The 21,521-nt window shown below is 39.6% G+C and overlaps 2 protein-coding genes across 3 annotated transcripts; both read right to left on the bottom strand.

Annotated features, from left to right (window-relative positions):
• Nucleotides 1-542: 542 nt before the first annotated feature.
• On the bottom strand, nucleotides 543-5,015 carry LOC135340358 (uncharacterized). Its single transcript, XM_064536687.1, has 5 exons — nucleotides 4,681-5,015; nucleotides 4,273-4,608; nucleotides 3,718-3,896; nucleotides 860-932; nucleotides 543-757 (listed from the first exon to the last, which is right to left on the bottom strand). Exons 2-5 carry the CDS (start codon nucleotides 4,401-4,403, stop codon nucleotides 607-609), a joined length of 534 nt encoding a protein of 177 aa, XP_064392757.1. The 5' UTR covers nucleotides 4,404-4,608; nucleotides 4,681-5,015; the 3' UTR covers nucleotides 543-606.
• Nucleotides 5,016-5,673: 658 nt separating this feature from the next.
• On the bottom strand, nucleotides 5,674-21,513 carry LOC135340129 (uncharacterized). Of its 2 annotated transcripts, none has more exons than XM_064536458.1 (12): nucleotides 21,327-21,513; nucleotides 12,165-12,599; nucleotides 11,050-11,294; nucleotides 10,022-10,066; nucleotides 9,550-9,883; nucleotides 8,394-8,754; nucleotides 8,166-8,341; nucleotides 7,780-8,097; nucleotides 6,947-7,292; nucleotides 6,587-6,771; nucleotides 6,044-6,124; nucleotides 5,674-5,931 (listed from the first exon to the last, which is right to left on the bottom strand). In XM_064536458.1, exons 1-12 carry the CDS (start codon nucleotides 21,427-21,429, stop codon nucleotides 5,801-5,803), a joined length of 2,760 nt encoding a protein of 919 aa, XP_064392528.1. In that variant the 5' UTR covers nucleotides 21,430-21,513; the 3' UTR covers nucleotides 5,674-5,800. The 2 variants fall into 2 exon arrangements, 1 of the variants encoding a protein (XP_064392528.1); XR_010396227.1 differs by having other exon boundaries at nucleotides 5,792-5,931; nucleotides 6,652-6,771.
• Between the last annotated feature and the right edge of the window lie 8 nt (nucleotides 21,514-21,521).

Raw genomic sequence — 21,521 nt, 5'->3', positions numbered from 1 at the left:
GAGGATCTCAATTTGTGGGATTTAGGGTACGTTATATGGATCCTCATTTCCGATGACCTTAAAATTGCATACACCTATATGTATAATAATACCTGTGATGATAATTAACGGTCATAGATACGTGACATGTATAGATTACGTGTAATTGTAAATATATATCAGGTAATTATTTTGCCTTATAATTATTGCTGATCGAGAACACATGCCTGCAAATGACATTTTAACTCCATACTCGTGTTAATAACGTTATTACTAGTACAAGTACCATGCAGATGAGACAAGTATGTACAATCGACCTGAATTATAAACGCATGCACACACTTACAACTCACACACAAAAGTATTTGGGTTTAAATGTTAGCAGGGGATCTAATGCCTTGGTTAGCTTAGCTAGGTCAGACGGACGTACAGAGACACACATGCTATTTGTATAAAACGAAGAAGTTTCTATATATAGAACACTAATACAGAACTTATAAAATAAGGTCATGCAACTATAAAGCTACTATATACTAGAATTAGTGACAGCTATAGTTCACTATTTACGACAAATCACAAGCTATCTAGTACAAGTGTTAATGTCCTTTCCACAAGAAATTCTAATTGTCAAGCCAAGGTTTCACTTACTGCAAGACAACATCTCTCAACTATTTCACAAAACAATTCCATGTTAGCCTCAGCTGTAGCCTGTGCTATCTTCCTCCATGTGTGCTGTGCTTGATCAGAGTCAGTCTCATCAGTGGTACTTAGCCATATATACCTGCAACGAATAAAATGATTGCTTATAACCATCAGGTTTGCGTATATACAATGTACATGTACCCCTAAATATTTAACTATTAGATGGCGCTCCACATTACCTTTAATTTTGTTCACATCAACCAGTTTTATGAGTTTCTCAAACTCAATAGCATTGAATTCTTCCTTGGGATCTGTACAATACAAGAATTTTGCTGTCATGCAGAATGAACATAATTATACTTTGTGGAACCTCCGAAGAGCAATCACCCGATATACAAAACACTCAAGTCTGGCTCAGTATATATACAAGGACTTAATTCACTGTAAAGCTACCTCTCAGGAACAGCCACCTCTCTACTCTATACAACAAGCATGCAGCTGTCTAGTACCCAACCAGCTTTTATTAGCAATTGACTACCGGACACTGGACCAACAATCATGAAAACATAGTATAAAGGTTTAATATGCACCACGTGGATCATTGTCAGCTACGTTGAGTCGCAAAAAACTTTTTTGATATTTACAAGTGATAGTAAAACGAGTGCTGCAAGCTGCGCTGCTCTAATGACTCTCTCGCCATGTTTCGTTTTGCTCAAAAGTGAGTTTGCTTTGTTACTATATTGTTGTTTGCAATTGTTGACATGAATGAATATCCATACAGTCATATAGGAGAGGAGCTTAATACAGTAGAGCAGTCATGATCGATCATCAGGGGGAGGTGCTCAAGCACCTAAAGCACCTCCCCTAGCTGCCTATGCCCCTGCTGCACTAGAACGCTCAAGCTATAGTAGCTGCAAGAGTGAGAAAAGAGACTGAAAAAGCTGCACCATGCAACACAGCCATTAATTATGGACTTTGAATTTATGCATCCTTTTTAGCAACTATCATGGTCGATTATTTCCCACTCGTTTGCACCAGATTAGAGGGATTGGCAATAGAGTGGTACACGTGATGCAGCCTCGAAAACTATTCACGTTACGCCCTATAAATGAGACTATTAATAAGCAACATTTTTGCCAGGTAACTCCATCAAAATAAGAAAGTTGTGTTTTCTAGATCGAGACGTTATCTCTTTCAATAATTTATAACACGCCTATATAGTCCATAAGTAATAGTATACCGTATATATCTTCTAATTTATCAGACAATTCTATTTACCCCGGACACTTTTCTGCGTAATTTTCGTTGTTCTAATACAGCGGACACTCTGGTACTTTAATTCTAAATATCCGGACAATAAAATTATTATTATAGCCAACAAGATAGATAGTTTGGAGGATTAGCTATAGTTTTAGATAGGTATAGTGCAACTATTCAGTTGCACACTGCATGTTCTATTAAACTTAGCTAGCTCGCATTCTTCATGCTGGTTCTAATTATTCCGGACACTTCACATGCTCTATAAGATCTGCCAATTATACCCGAACATTTCCAAAATAAGCTATCCGGTAAATTAGGGTACTTGCATGCTAATGACTGACCACACCTAATAAAAAGCAGTAAAGTTCCCAAGAGCTAATGGAAATGTAAGCGTGCCTGGTTATAACTACTACAATATAGTGAGTTGCACAGATTTAGCACAATTATACTTGTAGTTCATTATGCACTGTGTATGGAAATATAGGTATTGTTGTAATGGCCTCGATTAAACCGATTAAACCGCAGCGTAGCACGAATGTTATACTCGCCGACGGTTTCCAATCCCTCTAACTCTTCCTATGTAATGGTTAGATAATGGGCAGCAAAACATTGTTTTTATGCCTCGGTGCGCATGCGCAAGCGAGGTATACGGTATAGTGTGTTTGTGTGTTTGTGTGCATGTGTGTGTTTGTATATAGACTGTTACAGCTGCTCAAGGCCGGATCAATGAAGTGCAAGTAAGATCGAGTTTCTATATATATATAGTCATATTTTCTTGGATTCGTATTCGTGGATTTGCAAAATAAAGCTTCGTTCTTGAGTTATGCCAAGTTTTGCTACGGACTCTTCTGAAAAGGCTGCAATGGTATTGGAATGCCATTCGGCGTGCAGCCTTTTCAGAAGAGTCTGTAGCAAAACTTGTTCACGAGTGTTGCTACTCTACTTAGTAGTTAGCTCTGCACTAGAATGCTAGCTATTGGTAGCTGCAAGAGTGAGAAGAGAGCTGCAAGGCTCTGCTGACTTGCAGCCAGGGATCATCGTCGATCATTACCCACTCTTTGAGTTTCCCTGTGATTTTCTGCATATAGATACGTATAAGCAGCAAAATTAAAAATGTTCATGAACAATGTGTGTATAAAAGCTAGCTATTGTAGCTTAGCTTTGGCACCTCCACCAGGCATCAGCACCCGCGGTGCTTTCATTTTAAGTAGCAACAGCTATCATTGTCAAGTTTTACTCATACTGAACATGCTGAAAGAGTTCTGAACACTCAAGTTGCCCCTGTATGGATGAACTAATTACCTTGAACCTATTAGCTCCACCTACCTAGAGTCTACAAACAAGCTCTCTTGCAAGAAACATTCTATCTGCTGCACCCTACCCATGCAAGCCCTATACATCATAATCTGTAGCTAAAAGGAACAGCTTGCAAACTTAGCCAATGCTCAAGTTATACGTCAACTTGGATGCGTATAAGAAACAAATCCCCAGAAGACCTGCTATACAATGACATTTATACAGACAATTATTATTATTTGTATTTTGTTTAATTATTGCCATGCATGCAGCTTTTAAGTTGTTGTGTATAGAATGTACTGCATATTCATGTCAGATAGCTGCATGTATTGTATGATAATTATTGTTCAAAAGGCAATTAATAGAGCATGTTGCACTTGCAACAACAAGGGCGTATACAGAGAAGAGGGCATGCAACTCACTATGTACCGTACGTACTCATCCGACTTCGTATCAGAGATCGGATATACTAATACATGCATTCAAGTGGCATCTAAGATATAACAGAGCTGAGATCCAGTGTCATACATATATACTTACTTTGGCTGTAAACCTCTTCAAGATACTCAATGTCGCTTTTCGAGGGGGCTAGTACATACTTCCTGTTCCTTGCATGAATACCCTCCAGAAACCTCTTCTCATCATCTGTTAGACTTGAGTCACTCTTGACATTCTCCAGCTCATGATATTTAGGATCTTTAAGCCAGTTGACAGCAAACCTATATATATATATATATATGCATGCATAACGAGATTCATTGGTACATTTCGCACATATAATAATAATGTTTAAGGTGCCATGGATTTTATCAATTGTATATGAATTTCTCTCATGCATGCGTATATAGTATAACGGGAAATTTTTGCGGGTGCACATTTTCACTGTTTGGCTACAGCCTCAGAAAAAATGTTCGTGGGTTCCAATATTCACATTTCAATGCCAAGAAACCACACCCACTAATAGCTTTGCATGTGAAATAGCGGTGCATGGGAGTTTATCCCAGTTTCAATTTTTGTGTTAACTACTCTGCCCTCGAAAAACGCGAATTTTGCACCCCGCGAACATTTCCCGCTATAATTATAATATCATCTTACCACGAGTGCATGATGCTCTGTGGGTCATAGAGAATAGCACTTTCCCTGTGTGTTTTCACCCCCAATTCCAGCCAATCTCTTTTGAAGGCCTCCGGTGAAGTGTAGTTCCCTGTGCTTTTGTCACTTCCCATCTTCAATTCTCTGTATCGATGTGCTTTTTGATACCATCCCAGAAGTCTGTGCGCTGGTGCTCGTGCTCAAGTCCTAGGGCATGTCCAAACTGGTGAATGACAAGGTACCTTTTAAAGGAACGATCAAGATCCAACATCATGGTTGGTTTCATCTTTTTGACTTTTTGTACGTCAGTACCCACTGCAGACCAGCTTCCAGATGAATCTGTATGAATATAGATGAGATCCTGAAAATCAATGAAAAGCGAAGTAATAACAGTGCTAATTGCATGCACACCTGAGAACATGACACGGATGTCGGCAGTTTTATCATCATTGGTTTCCTCAAACCTCGGGATATATGCTTGTAGAGGGGAGAATTCCAAGAAGAGGCCCAGGCCATGATAGTACCAATGGTTGTCCCATTCGCCCACTCCTTGAGAACGTTGGGATTCATGAAGTACACGTTTAGCAGTGGCCTCCCCGCCCAAATGTTGGTCTTTTGTGTATCCTGTTCCTCCGTGTGAGCATTATCCAATGTGACGTATTGGTTGCTGGTGGGATTCTGAACATTTTCTGATGTTTCAAGTGGGAGTTTCTGGCGAGGTCCAGTTCCAGACTCTAGATTACAAGTATTTGTAACTGATCACAAATTCAATCACATGCATGCAAGGCTTACAACATAGTTCATATTTTGCTTAGAGTGCAGATATAGCTAGATCACAAATGTTTAAAATTATAAGACGAGTACTAAATTTTAATTAGCGAATTTGTAACATAAAAACTTAAACCTAACCCTATATATATATACCCACATAATTATCTATAATTATCTGACTCCTCCATCAACCCTGTACAATTATTTTAACTCACATAATTGACCTAATGAATTTGCTGCAATACGCCAAAATTACCAAAAACTAGCTACTATATGGGGTGCATGCTAATAATTAGGTCGCGTGTAGAGCTAAGGCAACGTGCTTTTTAGCTGATCAAAATCTACCATTTTAATAACTGTTGTGTGAAGGCTTTCATGCTGTAAACACAGTGCTATGTCATCCAGGTAAGCAGACTCAGAAATGACAAACAAACAAACAAACAAACTAAACAACTATACTATACCTGTGGCCGCCCATGCACGCCTCGCGTAATAAGGTATGATTAATTAATACGATCATACACGTATAGCTAAGTGGCCGGTAACTTGCTTTGATTCTAAATTTGTGATCAAGAACACATGCATGCAATTAATGTTACAAGGTTATTAACAAATACAAAGACGATTTTATACTAATAATTATATAGCTACATACGTAATAGTGAATGCACACACCATTCTAATGTACAAAATCACACACATTAATTTTTGGATTTATTAAAGAAATTCTGTGCTAACAGTCAAACCAAGTTTATCTTCCTCAAAGACGACATCTCTCAACTATTTCACGATACAAATCCAAGTTAGTCTCAGCTGTAAACCGTGCTATCTTCTTCCATGTTTCCTGAGCTTGATCAGAATCGCTCACATCAGTGGTACTTAGCCATATACCTGCATGCATATAACAAATTAAAAAGTCTAGGCTTACATCTTATATATGTGGTACAGTGCCTATATACTCTGAGGCAAAACCAATTAATGCAAAATATTTGTTATACATTACCTTTGATTTTGTTCACATCAACCTGTTTTAAGAGTTCCTCAACTTCAGAGCTCTCAAATTCAGTAGCTTTTTCCTCGTGATCTGCACATTAATCGCATGCATGTTCATGTTTGTTGTCAGAAAGAACAGCCATCATTTTATATGACGGTATTGTATATACATGCACTAAGTCATGTACCAGGAAAGATACCGTATAATATACCTATATAGAATAATTGATATAAGGCGAGCCTCTAAATATGCAACACCTTCGAGTTCTAATAGTGTGCCGCGTCCTAAAGCTGGACGTCAGTTGTAGTCACACCTGGCCTCGATTCCATGTCACAAAAAAGTATTTAAGTGCGTCCCGCAATTAAATGCATGTGACACCACTTCAACCAATAATTGTATATAAAGTGTCGCCTTAAATCAATTAATAATTATAGCCTCATATTTTGGCAATTTTTAAAAGCAACATGCATGCATGAAGTCATAATGTATAATACTGGGGCATGCATCTATATAACTGAGCTGATTCGCTGATTATGAGGCCCAAATATATACCTCCGAGTCGGCTGTAAACCTCTCCAAGGTACTCAAAGTCGCTTTTCGAGGGGGCTAGTACATACTTCCTGTTCCTTGCATGAATAGCCTCCAGAAACCTCTTCTCATCATCTGTTAGGCTTGAGTCACTCTTGATATTCTCTAGCTTATGATATTTAGGGTCTTTGAGCCATTCGACGGCAAACCTATGCATGCATGCATAATTTAGGCATTTCGCACAGATTAGAAAAATGGCAAGTATAATAATATTACATTAAGTCTTTTTACATTTTACGAGACACTTTTAATTAAGTGTATGATGCTCACATGAGTCGCATATATAATTATCACAACAACCAAAAGTGAATTTATTAGTCTTACCACCAGTGCATGATGCTCTGTGGGTCATAGGGAATAACACTTTCCCTGTGTGCTTTCACCCCCAATTCCAGCCAATCTCTTTTGAAAGCCTTCGATGACACCGAACTGTAGTTCCCTGTGCTTTTGTCGTTTCCCATCTTCTCTGTATCAATGTGCTTCCTGATACCATCCCAAAAGTCCATGCGCTGGTGTTCATGCTCGAGTCCCAGGGCATGTCCAAACTGGTGAATGACAAGGTACCTCTGAAAGTAGCGATTATAGCTTTTTAGATCCAACATCATAGTCGGCTTCATCTTTTTTACTTTTTGGACATCAGTACCCACTGCAGACCAGCTACCAGATGAATCTGCATGAAAGAAAATATATAGATGACAGTGGCGGATCTAGGATTCTTGAAAGGGGGCCGGGGTTCCAGGGCTCTGAGCGGGTCAAGGACTGTTATTTTACAAAAAAAGGTCGTCACTTCTTCGAAACAGTGAGCATGCGCATTAAACACCGAATTTTTTCCTAAAAAAAAGGTTATCACTTTTCATAAGCAATCTGCATGCACTACGCTGGAGAGTTTTTAGCCTTCATAGTCACTGAAACTGCACAGACAAAGCTTCGCAAGGCTAACAAGGACTAAAGGTTAGTGAGAAGTGCATGTGAAAGCTAGTAAGAAAGGAACAACTTGCTAACTAGTTGCTTGAGCCTCCCACTCACTTCTTTCTCAAAGGGGGTTCAATTGAACCAAAGAACCCCCTCTGGATCCGCCACTGGATGAGATCCATCCAGAAAATCAAAATTGAAACAATTTTACACTAACAGTGCTAAATGCATTCATGCACGCACACCTGAAAACCTGACACGGATGTCGGCAGTTAAATCGTCTTTGGTTTCCTCAAACCTTGGAATTTGATCGTATAAGGGAGAATTCCAAGAAGATGCCCACGTCATGATGTTGTCGATTCTCGTCCCATTTGCCCACTCCTCAAGAATTTCGGGATTCATGAAGTATACTTTCAGTACAGACCTCCCCGTCCAGATTTTGGGCTCTTGAGTGTCTTTCTCCTCCATGTGAGCATCATCCAATGTGACGTGTTCGTTGCTAGTGGGATTCTGAAAAGTTTTTGTCATTTCTAGAGGGGGTTTCTGACGACGTCCAGTTGTCTCTGAAAATAAAAGTATGTGTAAACTGGTCCGGCACAAAGAGATCCGTATAATTTTTACAAAAACATACCATATGCTTTCACCAATTCCTGAATGTCCAATTTTGATGGTTCCTTTGGTAGTGGCCCAATACCACTTCGCTGGAGGATTGCTTTGAGGTACTTCTTTTCTTTGTTAGACAGATCCGGGTGTGTCTCAATGTCAGCCAATGTAGAAACACCATCTTTGAGCCATTTGACATCAAAGCTATAGAATACGTACTTCAATTTAACATGAAATAACGGTGAACTAAACTCACCGGTAATGCATAATACTTTTCGAATCATACTCAGACTTGACAGCGGTGTACTCCTCTTCACCCCCTCCTATTTTTGCCTCCCAGTCTTTCTCAAAACCTACCCCCCCCTGCTCATCGTCAGATTCAGGAGCTCTCTGCACCGGTGCATCTTTCCTCATTTTCTCAAGATCAATGTGCTTTCCGACAATATCCCAAAAATCTGAGCGCTGGTGTTCGTGCTCGAGCCCCAGGGCATGTCCAAACTCGTGGATGACCAGACTTCTTTGCACATTAGGAGGGTGACGGCTGAGATCCAGTACCATAGTAATGTCCTTCCCCGAAGCATTTGTGCCCACCATCGACCAGCAACCACTCGATTCCTCTGTTTTAAAAGGGAAAACTGAAGCTCATGGTAAAATAGATATCGTGTACTGTTGGATGCCATACCACTGTTCCATATATTTTAGCAGAGAATTTATAACATGGGGTGCGAGAGTACGTTACCGCGTTTATTACGATAATAGTTGTTCATTCATATCAGGTCCCTGTTCTATGATAATTATGAGTTAAAATTAATTTTAAATGACAGTGTCTGCGTCTCGTAGATCTATTAGTAAGCTAAATACGTGCCTGCCTGGCCTCAGGAGTGTCTGTGTCTCGTTTAAGCTCTGGGGCTGCCATTTGCCTAATGCTGACTTCTGAAGGTCTTGAGTGCACTGCTTAAAGATTACAAGACTACAAAAGGAGCCCATAAAAAAAAAAAGAGCGGCTGACTATGGGGATCACATTTCGTAAGTGACTATGACCGCATTTAATTTCCGAGTCACTTAAGTAGTTGAATCCCTATACACGTGTTATACGCAATGGCTGTGGTTTGCAAGCACTTATAGTCGCTTCCATATAAAAAGAAATGCAGTTTCACCGGCAATTACGAAACATGATCCCCGAGTATACATTGAAGTTAGCCGCTCCTTCTCTTATTTGTGGGCTCCTGACTATAATAATTACGGCTCCTGCTGGAACCAAGCACAAGCATAAAGAACACTCAAACTCTCTAAAATATTGTGCCGGTCCATGCATACATATATATATATATATACTATTACAGACAAAATGCAATGTTGAGCACTAAATATAATTATTATAGACTCGCTATATGCTCGTCAAATCTACATACCAAGAAACTGCACTCTTATGTCAGAATTTTCAATATTTTCTGTTATTTCGAGCGTCGGAATAATATTGCTGTGGAAAGGATGATTCCAAACAGCTGCCCAAGCAAGGATGTTGGTAGTTGTCATCGGCTCGTTTCTGCACTTCCACTTTCGAATTACTTCGGGATTCTTGAAGAACACTTTCAGTACCTCTCTTTCCTTCCAAAGTTTGTTATAAACAATGTAAGCACCAAGAGCTCCTCGGCTACGAGGAAATGTGTTGCTTTGCCTACGAGGATTTACATTCGCAGGCATGTTGGATTGGCCCAAGAATATATTAGTACCACAGTAGACCACCTGAAAAGAAATTATAAGCTTGCTGTGACATTGATTGGAACAGGATTCACACAACACTGATGTAATCATTTAGTCAAAAAGGTTTATTTGATGATAATTAATAACCCCCGCTTAGATATAGCTCGGATAATTACGTACTTGAGTCTGAATCTGAGGTGTCTGTGCTTGCTTCCTGGTGGCAGCCTATACATTCAAAACATATTGATGTCACATGCAGGCATCTTACAAATTATGAGAGTACAGTACAGATCAGACGACAGTTAAATGCGAGTGACGAGTCGCTCGGTAATCGAGGTTATTATACTCACGATTGAAGTTTTTGTGCTCGCGAGGTCACGGTATATTGCCCACGATCATGTGAGTAGTACCTAACTATATATAGTTACGAGTGTATAAGTCTTAACTGCAAAGACATAAGTCAATGAGGCCATCCTCTATAGGTAGAGGTCAGAATTATATATAGCTCTTCTTTGTGCAAGGCTGTGTAGTTCTCTAAAGCCCTGGAGATTTTGTGTCTCTCTATAGCTCTGTTTCTCTTTATGATACTGCATGCTGTAGACTGAAGAGTGTTTTTAGCTCTGTTTGCATCATAGCTGCACTGATATGAGTTTTAATGTATAATACAGCTAGTACAACTATCAAAACTGACTTACCTATATACCACTGCATTATATGATAAATCGAGTATGTCATTGTGCATGGTGTATAGATACTCTGGAGACCTCTGTCAGTACTCGGGTGTGCTTCACTGACCACTCATGACCCAGTGGCGTGTCTAACGAGAGACTTTGGGAGCTTGAGCACCACCCCCTGCCCTTCCAGGCAACTATGCAATCTAGCTATTAGTACTGGTCTAGCTAGCTGAGCAATTGTCTCGAATTCTCTTAATTAAGCAAATGAAAGTACATTGGCTCGTGTTACTAGTCATGACCACGTCCCATTGAGCATGCGCAATCAGCAGTTTATACACAGACGGAGTCTCAATTGACATTTTTTAGGAATTTGAGAACCCCCCTGCTGCAAGTTCTAAAAACGCCTGCTGGTACACGAGGTCCTCGCGAGCGACTTGTTATTATAGCGTTTAACTTTTTTAACTCTCGTTTGATCTGTACAATAATTATGGTAAATTATATAATTATGCAAGAATATCTGAAGACTAAACTTACATTGATCTTGCAACAGTCCTGTATCTCATTCATGTCTTTGATAGACACAAAGTCATTGAAGCTGGCATCCCATATTTGAAGTGTGATGATACAGTGCCCGTCCAGCTGAAACATCTGACGAATTTCTTCGGTGAGATTTTGGAGAGTTTGAATGTTTTCAGTGATGTACAGTCTTTCTTTGCTATCTTCACGATTGTCAACAGTGACAAGCACTCGTTTAGTGTCACTTGCTCTCTCAACCAGGCCTATACATGGGAGAAAGTACTATATACAGTAATCCGATCACCCTAAATTGGGACAGTGCCGAATTTGGCCCCATGCAATGGTATATAAAGTGGCTACATTTCACATTATGCTTTCTGAATCCATTTTTTTCTTTCATATTCTATATATATGATATCCGGCCAGATACGTATCAAAGTACATTAAAAATCTGGTTTAGCTGGGACCAGAAGAGGTAGAACACGCATCACATGATCATGTGCGCCTCTGTAATAAGCAATCTATGTTTACATGCAAGGGCGTATAATCGCTCATACGAGCCATGATGAGATTGTTTTTGTGGACAATTGTAAGATACGTGTGATTTATTGTGTATAAATATTTTCCTGCATGGCTTCAGGAGTATAAAGTATATAATGTGGTATAGCCAAAAAATTTGGGAAGAAGATAATTATGTTCTATATAAAGGGACTAACGCATACGCACGTTTATGGCTTGCACATAACACGTAGCCCACTTTCACGTTCTTGCTGTGCAAGATTGTGAAAGTTACCAACAATTTTGAATTTCCCCCCGTGTAGCTGGTTATTTTCGAGGCACGACATTTTTGAGTTTTTCGAGGATTGACCGTAAAACACGAAAATTTAGTGCCTCGGAAATTGGTTTACATTCGGTATTGAAACTCTCTACTGTATGGGTGTGGTCATAATTTTCATCGAGTAAATATTCGTTACTTTTGTGGGTAAGCTAACCTCCACGAAAACCTCTTCCACGAAAATCTACCCCGCATTACACTGTGGCATGCTTCCCCAATTACATAAAACTGTAACTCTGTTTTCGCTAAGAGATAAAGTTTAGAGCATACACTTACAGAGGTGCATGTCTATACTCACCTTTGTGTTGGGTTTGCTTCATCTCGGATTTGATAGAGTGAAAATGGTCCTTTAAATGCTTGATGATATCATCTGCCCAGGGTCCCTCTCTCCCAAGAATATCAACAAAGCCATGATAAGTATCAGGGTTGAGCTTTACTTTCGCTAGCACTGCATCCAGTAATTTTTTAGCTTTCTTTTCATCTGATACTCCATCACTGGTTGAGTCCTCATGGATATTATTTGGTATGTAGCTTTTCGAAAAAAGGGCAGAAGAAATTGTTGTTAGCTGCAGCTTGACATGCTCTACCAATTCTGGGTAGCAATTACGTAAAGTGCGGTACTCGGTAGACTCTCCTAAATCTGCACTGTTATGATGGGGATGTGTGCTAGTAGTGGTGAGTACCTCGTTACTTTTGCTTTCCTCCTCACAATCCATTACCTTGGCTACAGGTGCTAAAAAGCAGAAAATTATATGTTATCACATTAATGTTATACAATGTATTAGTTAACCCACAAAAACCTTTACAATGTGAAAAATTACTAGGATTGGCCGGGGGAAACACTAAAAAGCGTAGAAACAAGAAAGCGGACAAGAGTATAGGTCTGTTACAACGTCATTCATATGTACGTTAAAATTTTTTCGCTGGTAGTTTTTTCATTAACACATTGCTGGTATAGGGTGATGTTCTCTTCCCTATACACATGCATGTATATACAGTCGATTACAGTATATGTTGCAGAGCAACTACAATGCTGTGAGCATAAAGCTAGTTAAACAACTTCAAGTTAACATTAAAACGATTGCCCCATGTTACAGAACATGCATGCAGAACCATTAATTAACACGTGGCGCCACGGGTTATAGTGTGTCTGTGTATTCTGAGTCTACTCACCTGTCTGTGTTTATACTGTGGTAGTAGTTTTAAATTTGGCATATTTTGATTAAAGCTTCGTTTTCGAGTAAAAGCGAGCAAAAGCTAAGAAGCTAAAAAGCTCGAACCTGCATTGGCCTAGATGTACACACGGCTTTGACTCGAGGCTGTAGACTCGCAAACCTCAAATTAACACCGAGGGTTTGCACTTCAATGTTCTATACAATAGAGTTAGACACTGTTTTGGAGGGTGTCTATGGGATTTAGAAGCCCAAAGGCACTGATTTAGTATCCCGAGTGTAGCGAGGGTAGTACCTGAGGCTTCTAAATCACATGGACACTGACAAAACAGTGTCTAGACTAGTGTGCATGCGCAAACCGCTTGACTACACTACAATTACTTGACAACGGAATACTACAGTGCAACAACCAAAGAGAGTAGAATTTTTTTGGTACACATTTTTTACATTTTGTGGCATATCTTCTAAAGTAAAAGTGATATGATCTATTTGAGTGTAGGTACTGAAAGTTCAACTATTGGCGCTTCCATTGGACCACCACCTGTTACATCACATGACATCATCAGTATAAAATTGCTGTCTGAAGATGTGTACTTCCGAAAATATGTTAGGAATAGAAGTAGCTTATTTGTTTGAGTTAAGATCTGAAATTTGTTGTGTATGTACCTGAGTATATTGCTCATCTTTTGAGCTTCAACGGAAGTCTGGGCTACTAGTAAGTTCTGAGAAATACTGCATTTTTGTTGTTTTTTGTTTTCATCTGTACTAACTTACAGGAGTTAGGCTAGCCTCTTCTTTGCTAGAGCAATCTAGCATCTTATCTAGCAATCTAGCATCTTGTCAAAAACAGTGCTTTTTATGACTTTTGGGGCTTGTTTAGCTCCTGTAAGTTAGTTCAAATGACTATTGTAGTACATCCTTCTCAAAAATCAGACCTTAACTAGCATAAAATCGAAAGTTGTATTCCTAGCATATTTGCCACCAAAAAACAATAAAATGCAGTATTTCTCAGAACTTACTAGTAGCCCAGACTTCCATTGAAGCTCAAAAGATGAGCAATATACTCAGGTACATGGTTAATGCATAGATTGAAGAGAGAGGGATTGGCAGCGGGGTGCACTACCGGTGCCATCCGTGTTTCCCCCGCGGTTTTAATCTAGGCGTACTCCTAACGTGGGAGTCTAAACATAAAAATTCATGAACATTGCTGTCTGTAAAAAGTCTACGAGCAGTTTTGCTGTTAAACTTAATCGCATGCTTATGGCCATTTGGGACACAGCACACTACTTAGCAACACAACCTTAGCTATATCATAGGTGGTATAGCATGAAAACGTGCTTTGTGTACCTCTAGCTACTTAATTCACGACAATCATGATTATGTTTTCCAAATGATACCGTGCCTACCATCGGGGGCATTTGTTTAAGTTTTGGAGGGGTCTTTGAGAAGCATGCATAAGTTTACCGGGTTTTCGCGGGAGTTTTAGAGGTTTCAGGCCCATCTGTGTACACTCAACGTAAAAGCATCACGTGAACTGCCTCCGTTGCCAATCCCTCTCCCTTCAATCTATATATATGCATGATTAATGCCTCATGAAAAGTGGATTCAAGAAAGTAATATAATATATTACTTTCTTGGATCCACATTACATGAGGCATTATTATAATCACGTGTATACATGTGGGATTGTCGGTGCTTGACGCCAGCGATGAGAGTAACGCCAGTAATGAGAGTGATGCCAGTGATGAGAGTGTGAGTGTGGCATGTGGGCAGCCCCGCCCCTTTTGTCCATTATGTGTTTACAGTATAGTGACCACCACCATTGCCTATTTGTCTCAAAAAAGTGGTCTGACCAGACTGGTGGCTAAGGCCCTGCAAGTGCAATGATAATCAATTCATCCCCATATTATGGTGACAGTTCAGCTTCAAAAAGGGGTGGATCAAACGTTATAGTGAATGTGTTGATATTCATGCAGTGGCACAAACAACAGGTGTGCCATAATCTTATAACCATCAAAATTAGCTGCACTCCCTCTGCATGCATGGAACAGTTTTCAGATGTTTGTGTGCATGCGTGTGCTTTAATGGGCTTTAGCACACCACAGACCATGCATGCATGCACTCAGTTCTATATAATTATAGTGGAGATTTGACCGTCTGCTCATTATTCAAGTTATAAACTCTGACACGTGACAATAGTGTTCATTGCCATCAAGCTATTGCAATGCAAGTCATGAGTTCATGGCTGGCACGCGGACAAGTATATAACCATGCATGCATGCCATCAGGAGTACATGAAGGGGAGTAAAGCAACTACTATAATATTATACAGCCCATACAAATGTGTTGTTACTGTAGAATGTTTTTAAGAGCATCAAACTTTGCGAGGGTTGATCAATTCGCAACAATAAAATCCGCAAAACCTAAAATATTACTAGTAAATACACATGATCCTTTCCAGAACGCAATAGTTAGATCGCAAAGGGTCAAATTTTCTGCTGATTTGGCTCATTCGCAAAGGTTTTTCACCCGCAAAATATTCTAGTAATATGCATGGTATCTGACTCTGTCATACTTGTGTGTAAAATGCCCACATCTCAAGTGGCTGTTGTACAACCGCAATCAAAACAGTGTGGTTAATTTATATGTATTGCGCAAGCACATGTTTCTGATTGTATAGCCTACCTTAGCCATACATTGTCATGTCAAACCACACAGTTTACGTTAATACTATACAAGTGTTTGTGACCTATAGCTAGAGAGACAACAACAAATTTATATGGTGTGTATAATGGTGTGTATGATTATGGTGTGTATAAATCATACTCCCCTTCATGCATATATATTCCTGATGCCATGCAATACCAGTAAGTATGTATGTATGGGTTTCACCCTCGATTTCAGCCCCTAATTAAGAGTGACCTGGAATTGAGGCATGACGAGTGATAATGCCTCTCGCCATGTTTTGCTTTCGCTCAAGAGTGTTGTAGATGTAGGTAATTAGTTTGCTTTGTATAATGTTATGTTGTTTGCAATTGTTGACAATGAACAATGTAGATCGAAGTTTAAAATAAATATTTTGCATTTCCTGTCAATAAATAAAAAAAGGGGTGGATCTGCAAAGACAGACAACATGCACACAGACAGTCCTCGTGCGGCTACGCCTCGAGGCATAATTATTATATATAGCATTATAATTATAGTATGCAGCCCCATGCAGCTTTATATATAGTGACATATATACGGCAGCTTTATATATAGTGACATATATACGTGTAGTGACACATACCGGTATAGACGTATATAGTAATAACATGCATGCATGTACATGTACTCTCAACTTCTGCAACTCCACTATTTAAAGGGGGGAACATTTTTTTTACTATTCATACCAAGTGTGTCAATGCATGATAATCACCCCATACTGGTGACGGCTCAGCTTCAAAAGGGGTGGATCAGATATGATTATTGTGTTGATATTCATGCAGTGGCACAAACAACAGGTGTGCCATATATTTAAAACAATGCATGCATGCATCAATTTGCTGCAGGCATGGATGCACTCTCTCTCTGTATATGCATGCATGCAAGCATGGTGTCCTTTGATGGCTTCACACGACACACCATACTTGCATGCATACACTCCATTCCTATATAATATATAGTGGAGATTTGACCATCTGCTCAATATAATTATTGTTAACCCCACAACGCATTGACTCGATTTTGAGTCATAAACGCGTGGACAAGCACTGGTCCATCAGAAAGGTCACAGACAGCGTACAAAAAATTATTGCTAAAATCGACGCATGTATAGTAAAGCGATTTTTCACCTGTGTTTTAGCGTGTACCAACACCGAAACGTGTATGGGAAATATTAACCCTGTACGGCACTGTTAAGGTTTCCGTACCCCCGATCGAGACGTCGTTTGGTGAGTAGCTGATGTATACACTAAATTTGGTCCAACCTCATCATTTTCTGATATAAGTGTCCTGCAGTTCCACAACTACTTTGAGGTTGTCGAAAACCATCAAGGATTCTCAGCACGTCCCAACCATTGTTTGCAAAAGAGGAGGAGTTTGACTAGGGTTCTGGGTGTGTCTGGGTTGGGTTACCAATGTGGAAAAAAGGCCAAAATTGGGTGCGAGCTTGTTGAGAAAATCTGTGGCTAGGTAGCATGCAGAGATTGAAATTTTGTGTAAGAATAACTCGGCAGGTAATATTAATGGTTAAAGGATAATCACATTCATGACACTATATCCGATCTACCACAGAATCCAATATCAATATCGATAAGTGATAGCACGCTCTGGCCCTCATAGCTAGCTTGTTGTTGTACAATTTACAATTTACAACAATAATATTTGACCAGTATAATAATAATATAAGTTACAGTTATTGACTGGTTGACTAATAATTATGGCTTATAAACAACCAATACCGAGGGCGCAGCCCGAGGCTGAGGTTGTTTATTAATAAGCCATAATTACTAGGCAACCAGTCAACAACTGAATTATTTACTGCAAAAACAGCAAAACAGTCATTTGAACTTCAGTGGAGACAGTTAGCTTGCTCTCACAGCCTTAGACTATGCAGTTAGAACAGTTACAGAGGTATAGAACTAGCAGTAGTACTGTAGAGTTACATGAGCTAGCTGGAAGCCATGAACTTTGACCAGACCCGCCCACCACTGTATGCAGCTGCAATTTGCTCTTGTTTGTTTGCTAGGTCTATTAAACCATCGAGGTTTTACTTTTTAACACGAGGGCTAAACATGAATTATTCATGAGAATTGTTTTGTTCTCTGTAAGAAGTCCACGAGCAGTTCTGCTGCTAAACATCAACTTTCATCTCATACTTGAGGCCATTTGGGACACAGGACACTATTTTAGTTACACAGCCTTAGCTATATCGTAGGTTCTATAGGAACACGAACATGAAAAAGCTAGCTCTGTGTACCTCTATAGCTACTTCCCAACAATCGAGATTATATTTCCAATTGATACCTACTATCAGGGGGTATGTGATTCAGTACTGGGGTAGCTCTGAGATGTATGCATTGGACACAATAAGTTTCTCGGGCTTTTGCGGGAGTTATGAGGAGATACACGGATGGTCCCAGACCACTACGTATAGACTTCATTGTAAAACATCACGTGAATCACTTCCGTTTCCAATCCCTTTCTACTCTATCTATGATTAAAACTAGCTCACAAGTAAAAAGAAAACCAGCTAGTAGTTCGTTGTTGGCTTCGTTCATGTGAAAATACAATCTTGATTGTCGTGAAGTAGCTAGTCTAACACAGAACAATTTTTCATGCTTGTGTTAGTTTAGCTACTATGATATAGCTAAGGTTGTGTCACTAAGTAGTATGCTGTGTCCCAAATGGCCACAAGTATTTGATAAAGTTGACGTTTAGCAGCAGAACTGCTCGTGGACTTTTTGCAGACAGCAAAAACAATTCTCATGAATTATTCATGTTTAGACCCCACGTTGGGTAAGCCTTGATTAAAACCGTGTGGAAACACGGATGGTACTTCGAGGGTACCTCGTTTCCAATCCCTCTCTACTCAATCTATGGTTTAACCGTCTTCGGTTTCTTTTTAATCTTGTCCTATACTCACAGGACTGGAGTATGATCTGCTCGTTCGAGTGTTGCTGGGTAGCTCAGAGCCATCAAAAGAATCTATGTTTTCTCAAGCAAAATTTACCTGAGTTACGAGTTGGGACCTAGAATCAGAGAGGTCCAACAGCATGCTAAACCTTCTTAAAACGTAATTTAAAGGCGTTCTATCATCCTGAAGTTTCCCTGGGTCACTGTAATCGTGCTGCAGCACAACTGGCAACTCCCCAGGTCCTTGTGAAGCAGCTCCCTATGTGCATCTTTTGTGTACTCATTCTGTGTCAATTATTGATATTTTTTCCGACCACAAACACAATGAAAATTTGACGCATGCGCATGTAGACACTAGTACCAGGCCTAGTTGTTCGCCTAACTGTTATAAAAGCGAAAACTCGGCCTGGGATCGAGGCTAATCGTAATCAGTAGGAAGCAAAAAATTCTTTTGAACTCTACACCTTTCACCAACGCTTTCAGGAAACGCATGAAGTATAGCAGTGCTTACAAGCATTAACAGCCTTCAAAGACGTTGCTTAGATCTTTTACATAAAAAAAAGCTTCTTATACAAGGTGCGTGCAGACTTTAGTTTCCATACATTGTTTTGATTTTTTATTGGGGCTATGCTCCAATGCCTCTTAGTTATTAATTTTTAAGTACATTGTTTTTACTGGTAATGGGTGCCTAATGGGTTAAAGTTGATTTTGGAGACAGATTTCCGAGTGCAACAAGTGCAACTTGTTTAATTTCTTCAAACGGATAAAAAAATAGTGTTATGTGTGTTAAGTGCTCCAAAGGTCAGGAAGCAGTACGCAATAATTTTCTAGTGTCATTATCCTTGATATTTTGACCCTGTCGAACCTCCTCTGGAGCATGACTGAGAATTCTCAATGAGTCATGCATGCAGGAAACACAAAAATAGATCTATATACATATACATATCACCTCAGAACTTAAAAATATCCGACTAGAAAAACATTTGCAATGTGAAAAATTGCTAGGATTGGCCAGGGGAACCACAAAAAAGCGTGGGAACAAGAAATCAGACGAGAGCATAACTCCAATCCGTTACAACGTCAATCACATGTACTGGTAGTTTTCCCATGTTTTCCCAGCCAATATGCCACGCAATTTTTACTGGTGGAGTGATGACCAATCCCTATATATATTTATTATACATCCATTTTGGAATGTGGGGCGATTTGTGATGAATTGATGTTCCTAATACATGCAGTGTTGAGCACATGTATACACACAGTCCATCCATGCGTATATAGTAACATGCACGGACCGTACTGGTGACCTGCATGGAATGATGTGGTGGATGGAAGCTGATAGATGGATCTGGAACACAGTCTATTATTTAATATACTATGTATTGTACATGTTCATGACGTTGTAACGGATTGGAGTTATGCTCTCGTCTGATTTCTTGTTCCCACGCTTTTTTGTGGTTCCCCTGGCCAATCCTAGCAATTTTTCACATTGCAAATGTTTTTCTAGTCGGATTCCCTTTCTTTTTCAGTACAGTTTACGTATCATGACATGCATAAGTGGAACGTCAAGAGGCAGTACAGAAGTTCAAGAAGAGAAGACAGGACTAATCAGATATCTTCTCGAATATAGTAATGAGTAATAATATTATTGCTTGATATGTTGAATTTGCGAATCAGTATTAATTAAATGACAGCCATTTTAAGAGCATGATATCTAGCCAGTGCATATAGCATGCCTGTCAGAGAAAGGGAGCTAGAGGAACAGTGTGAAGAAAAGCAACACCTCAGGCTCTGGAAAAGCACTGCTGCACTGATTTTAGGCGCACGGTTTATTAGCCACGCCTATCTATTATTAATTGGCCACAAAGATGGCGGAATTGTCTAGGTATAAGAGAAATAGAGACTGAGAGGTCATCTGCCTCGTGGAAGCAATCGCAAATCTGAAGAAGCGCTTTGTAATCCAGGTTGTAGTCGTTTGGAAACCCTGTGCAGAATGTCCTGGAGATGGCTGTACTTGGAGCAAATGCTGGGCAAGAAACTTACTTACTTACTTACTTACTTACTTAGTCAGTCAGACAAAGAGCGGTGAAACGTAGAAATAGTGCAATTTTTAAAATGACAATATTCATTCATTAAAATGTTCATGGATTATGAAATGAGAGATACAAAGAGAGAAAAGGCTAAATAAACTATCTGTCTAGCCAGTTCCTTGATGTGACCTTTCCCTGCAGAGATAGAACAGTTTGAACATGAGTCAAAATAATTGAAATATTGCTAAACACGGGCAAACCCACTGCCAATCCTATGTAAAACCTACTGGTTTTACTAATAGCTAGCTACACGTACAGAGCATTGAAAAACAGTTGACCTTTTTTTTAAAAAATGTTTTGTGATTTTCCCTATAGATCCACCCCTCAGCCAGTACTGGCCAGTATACGGAATAGCGAGTGGCCGCATTTCAGGGCGAGTTTTCTACAGTAACTTAATTATAATAGCTAGCAATCCGTGCAAAGCCAAAATAATACGGTATATCCAGGTGGCCGTACTTCAGCTAGAGAGCCGGAATAGACTGTACATGTATAGCTTTAATGTTGGCGTTTAATAACATTCAGTAAATTCTGCATGTCAAAATAGTATAATCATGCATGTATAAAATGCACATGTATTATTACCTTCTTGCTGCCTTTCTTCTTGCTCATTTTCTCCAGTACTAATGGCTGCAACTTCCGCAGGAATCTGCTGGACAGGCGGAGTCAAAGGATCAGGAGTAGCCATCTTAAGCTTCAGCTCACCTACCGTAACGCTACAGTACTGTTGTACAAAGAATCTCACATCACTGCAGATTATATACTGAACTTTGTGAGCCC

Source organism: Halichondria panicea, chromosome 8 (genome assembly GCF_963675165.1).
Source record: "Halichondria panicea chromosome 8, odHalPani1.1, whole genome shotgun sequence".
Classification (NCBI taxonomy): Eukaryota; Metazoa; Porifera; class Demospongiae; order Suberitida; family Halichondriidae; genus Halichondria; species Halichondria panicea.
The sequence above is the reverse complement of the archived record's forward strand: the minus strand, read 5'-3'. Positions and strand labels throughout refer to the sequence as shown.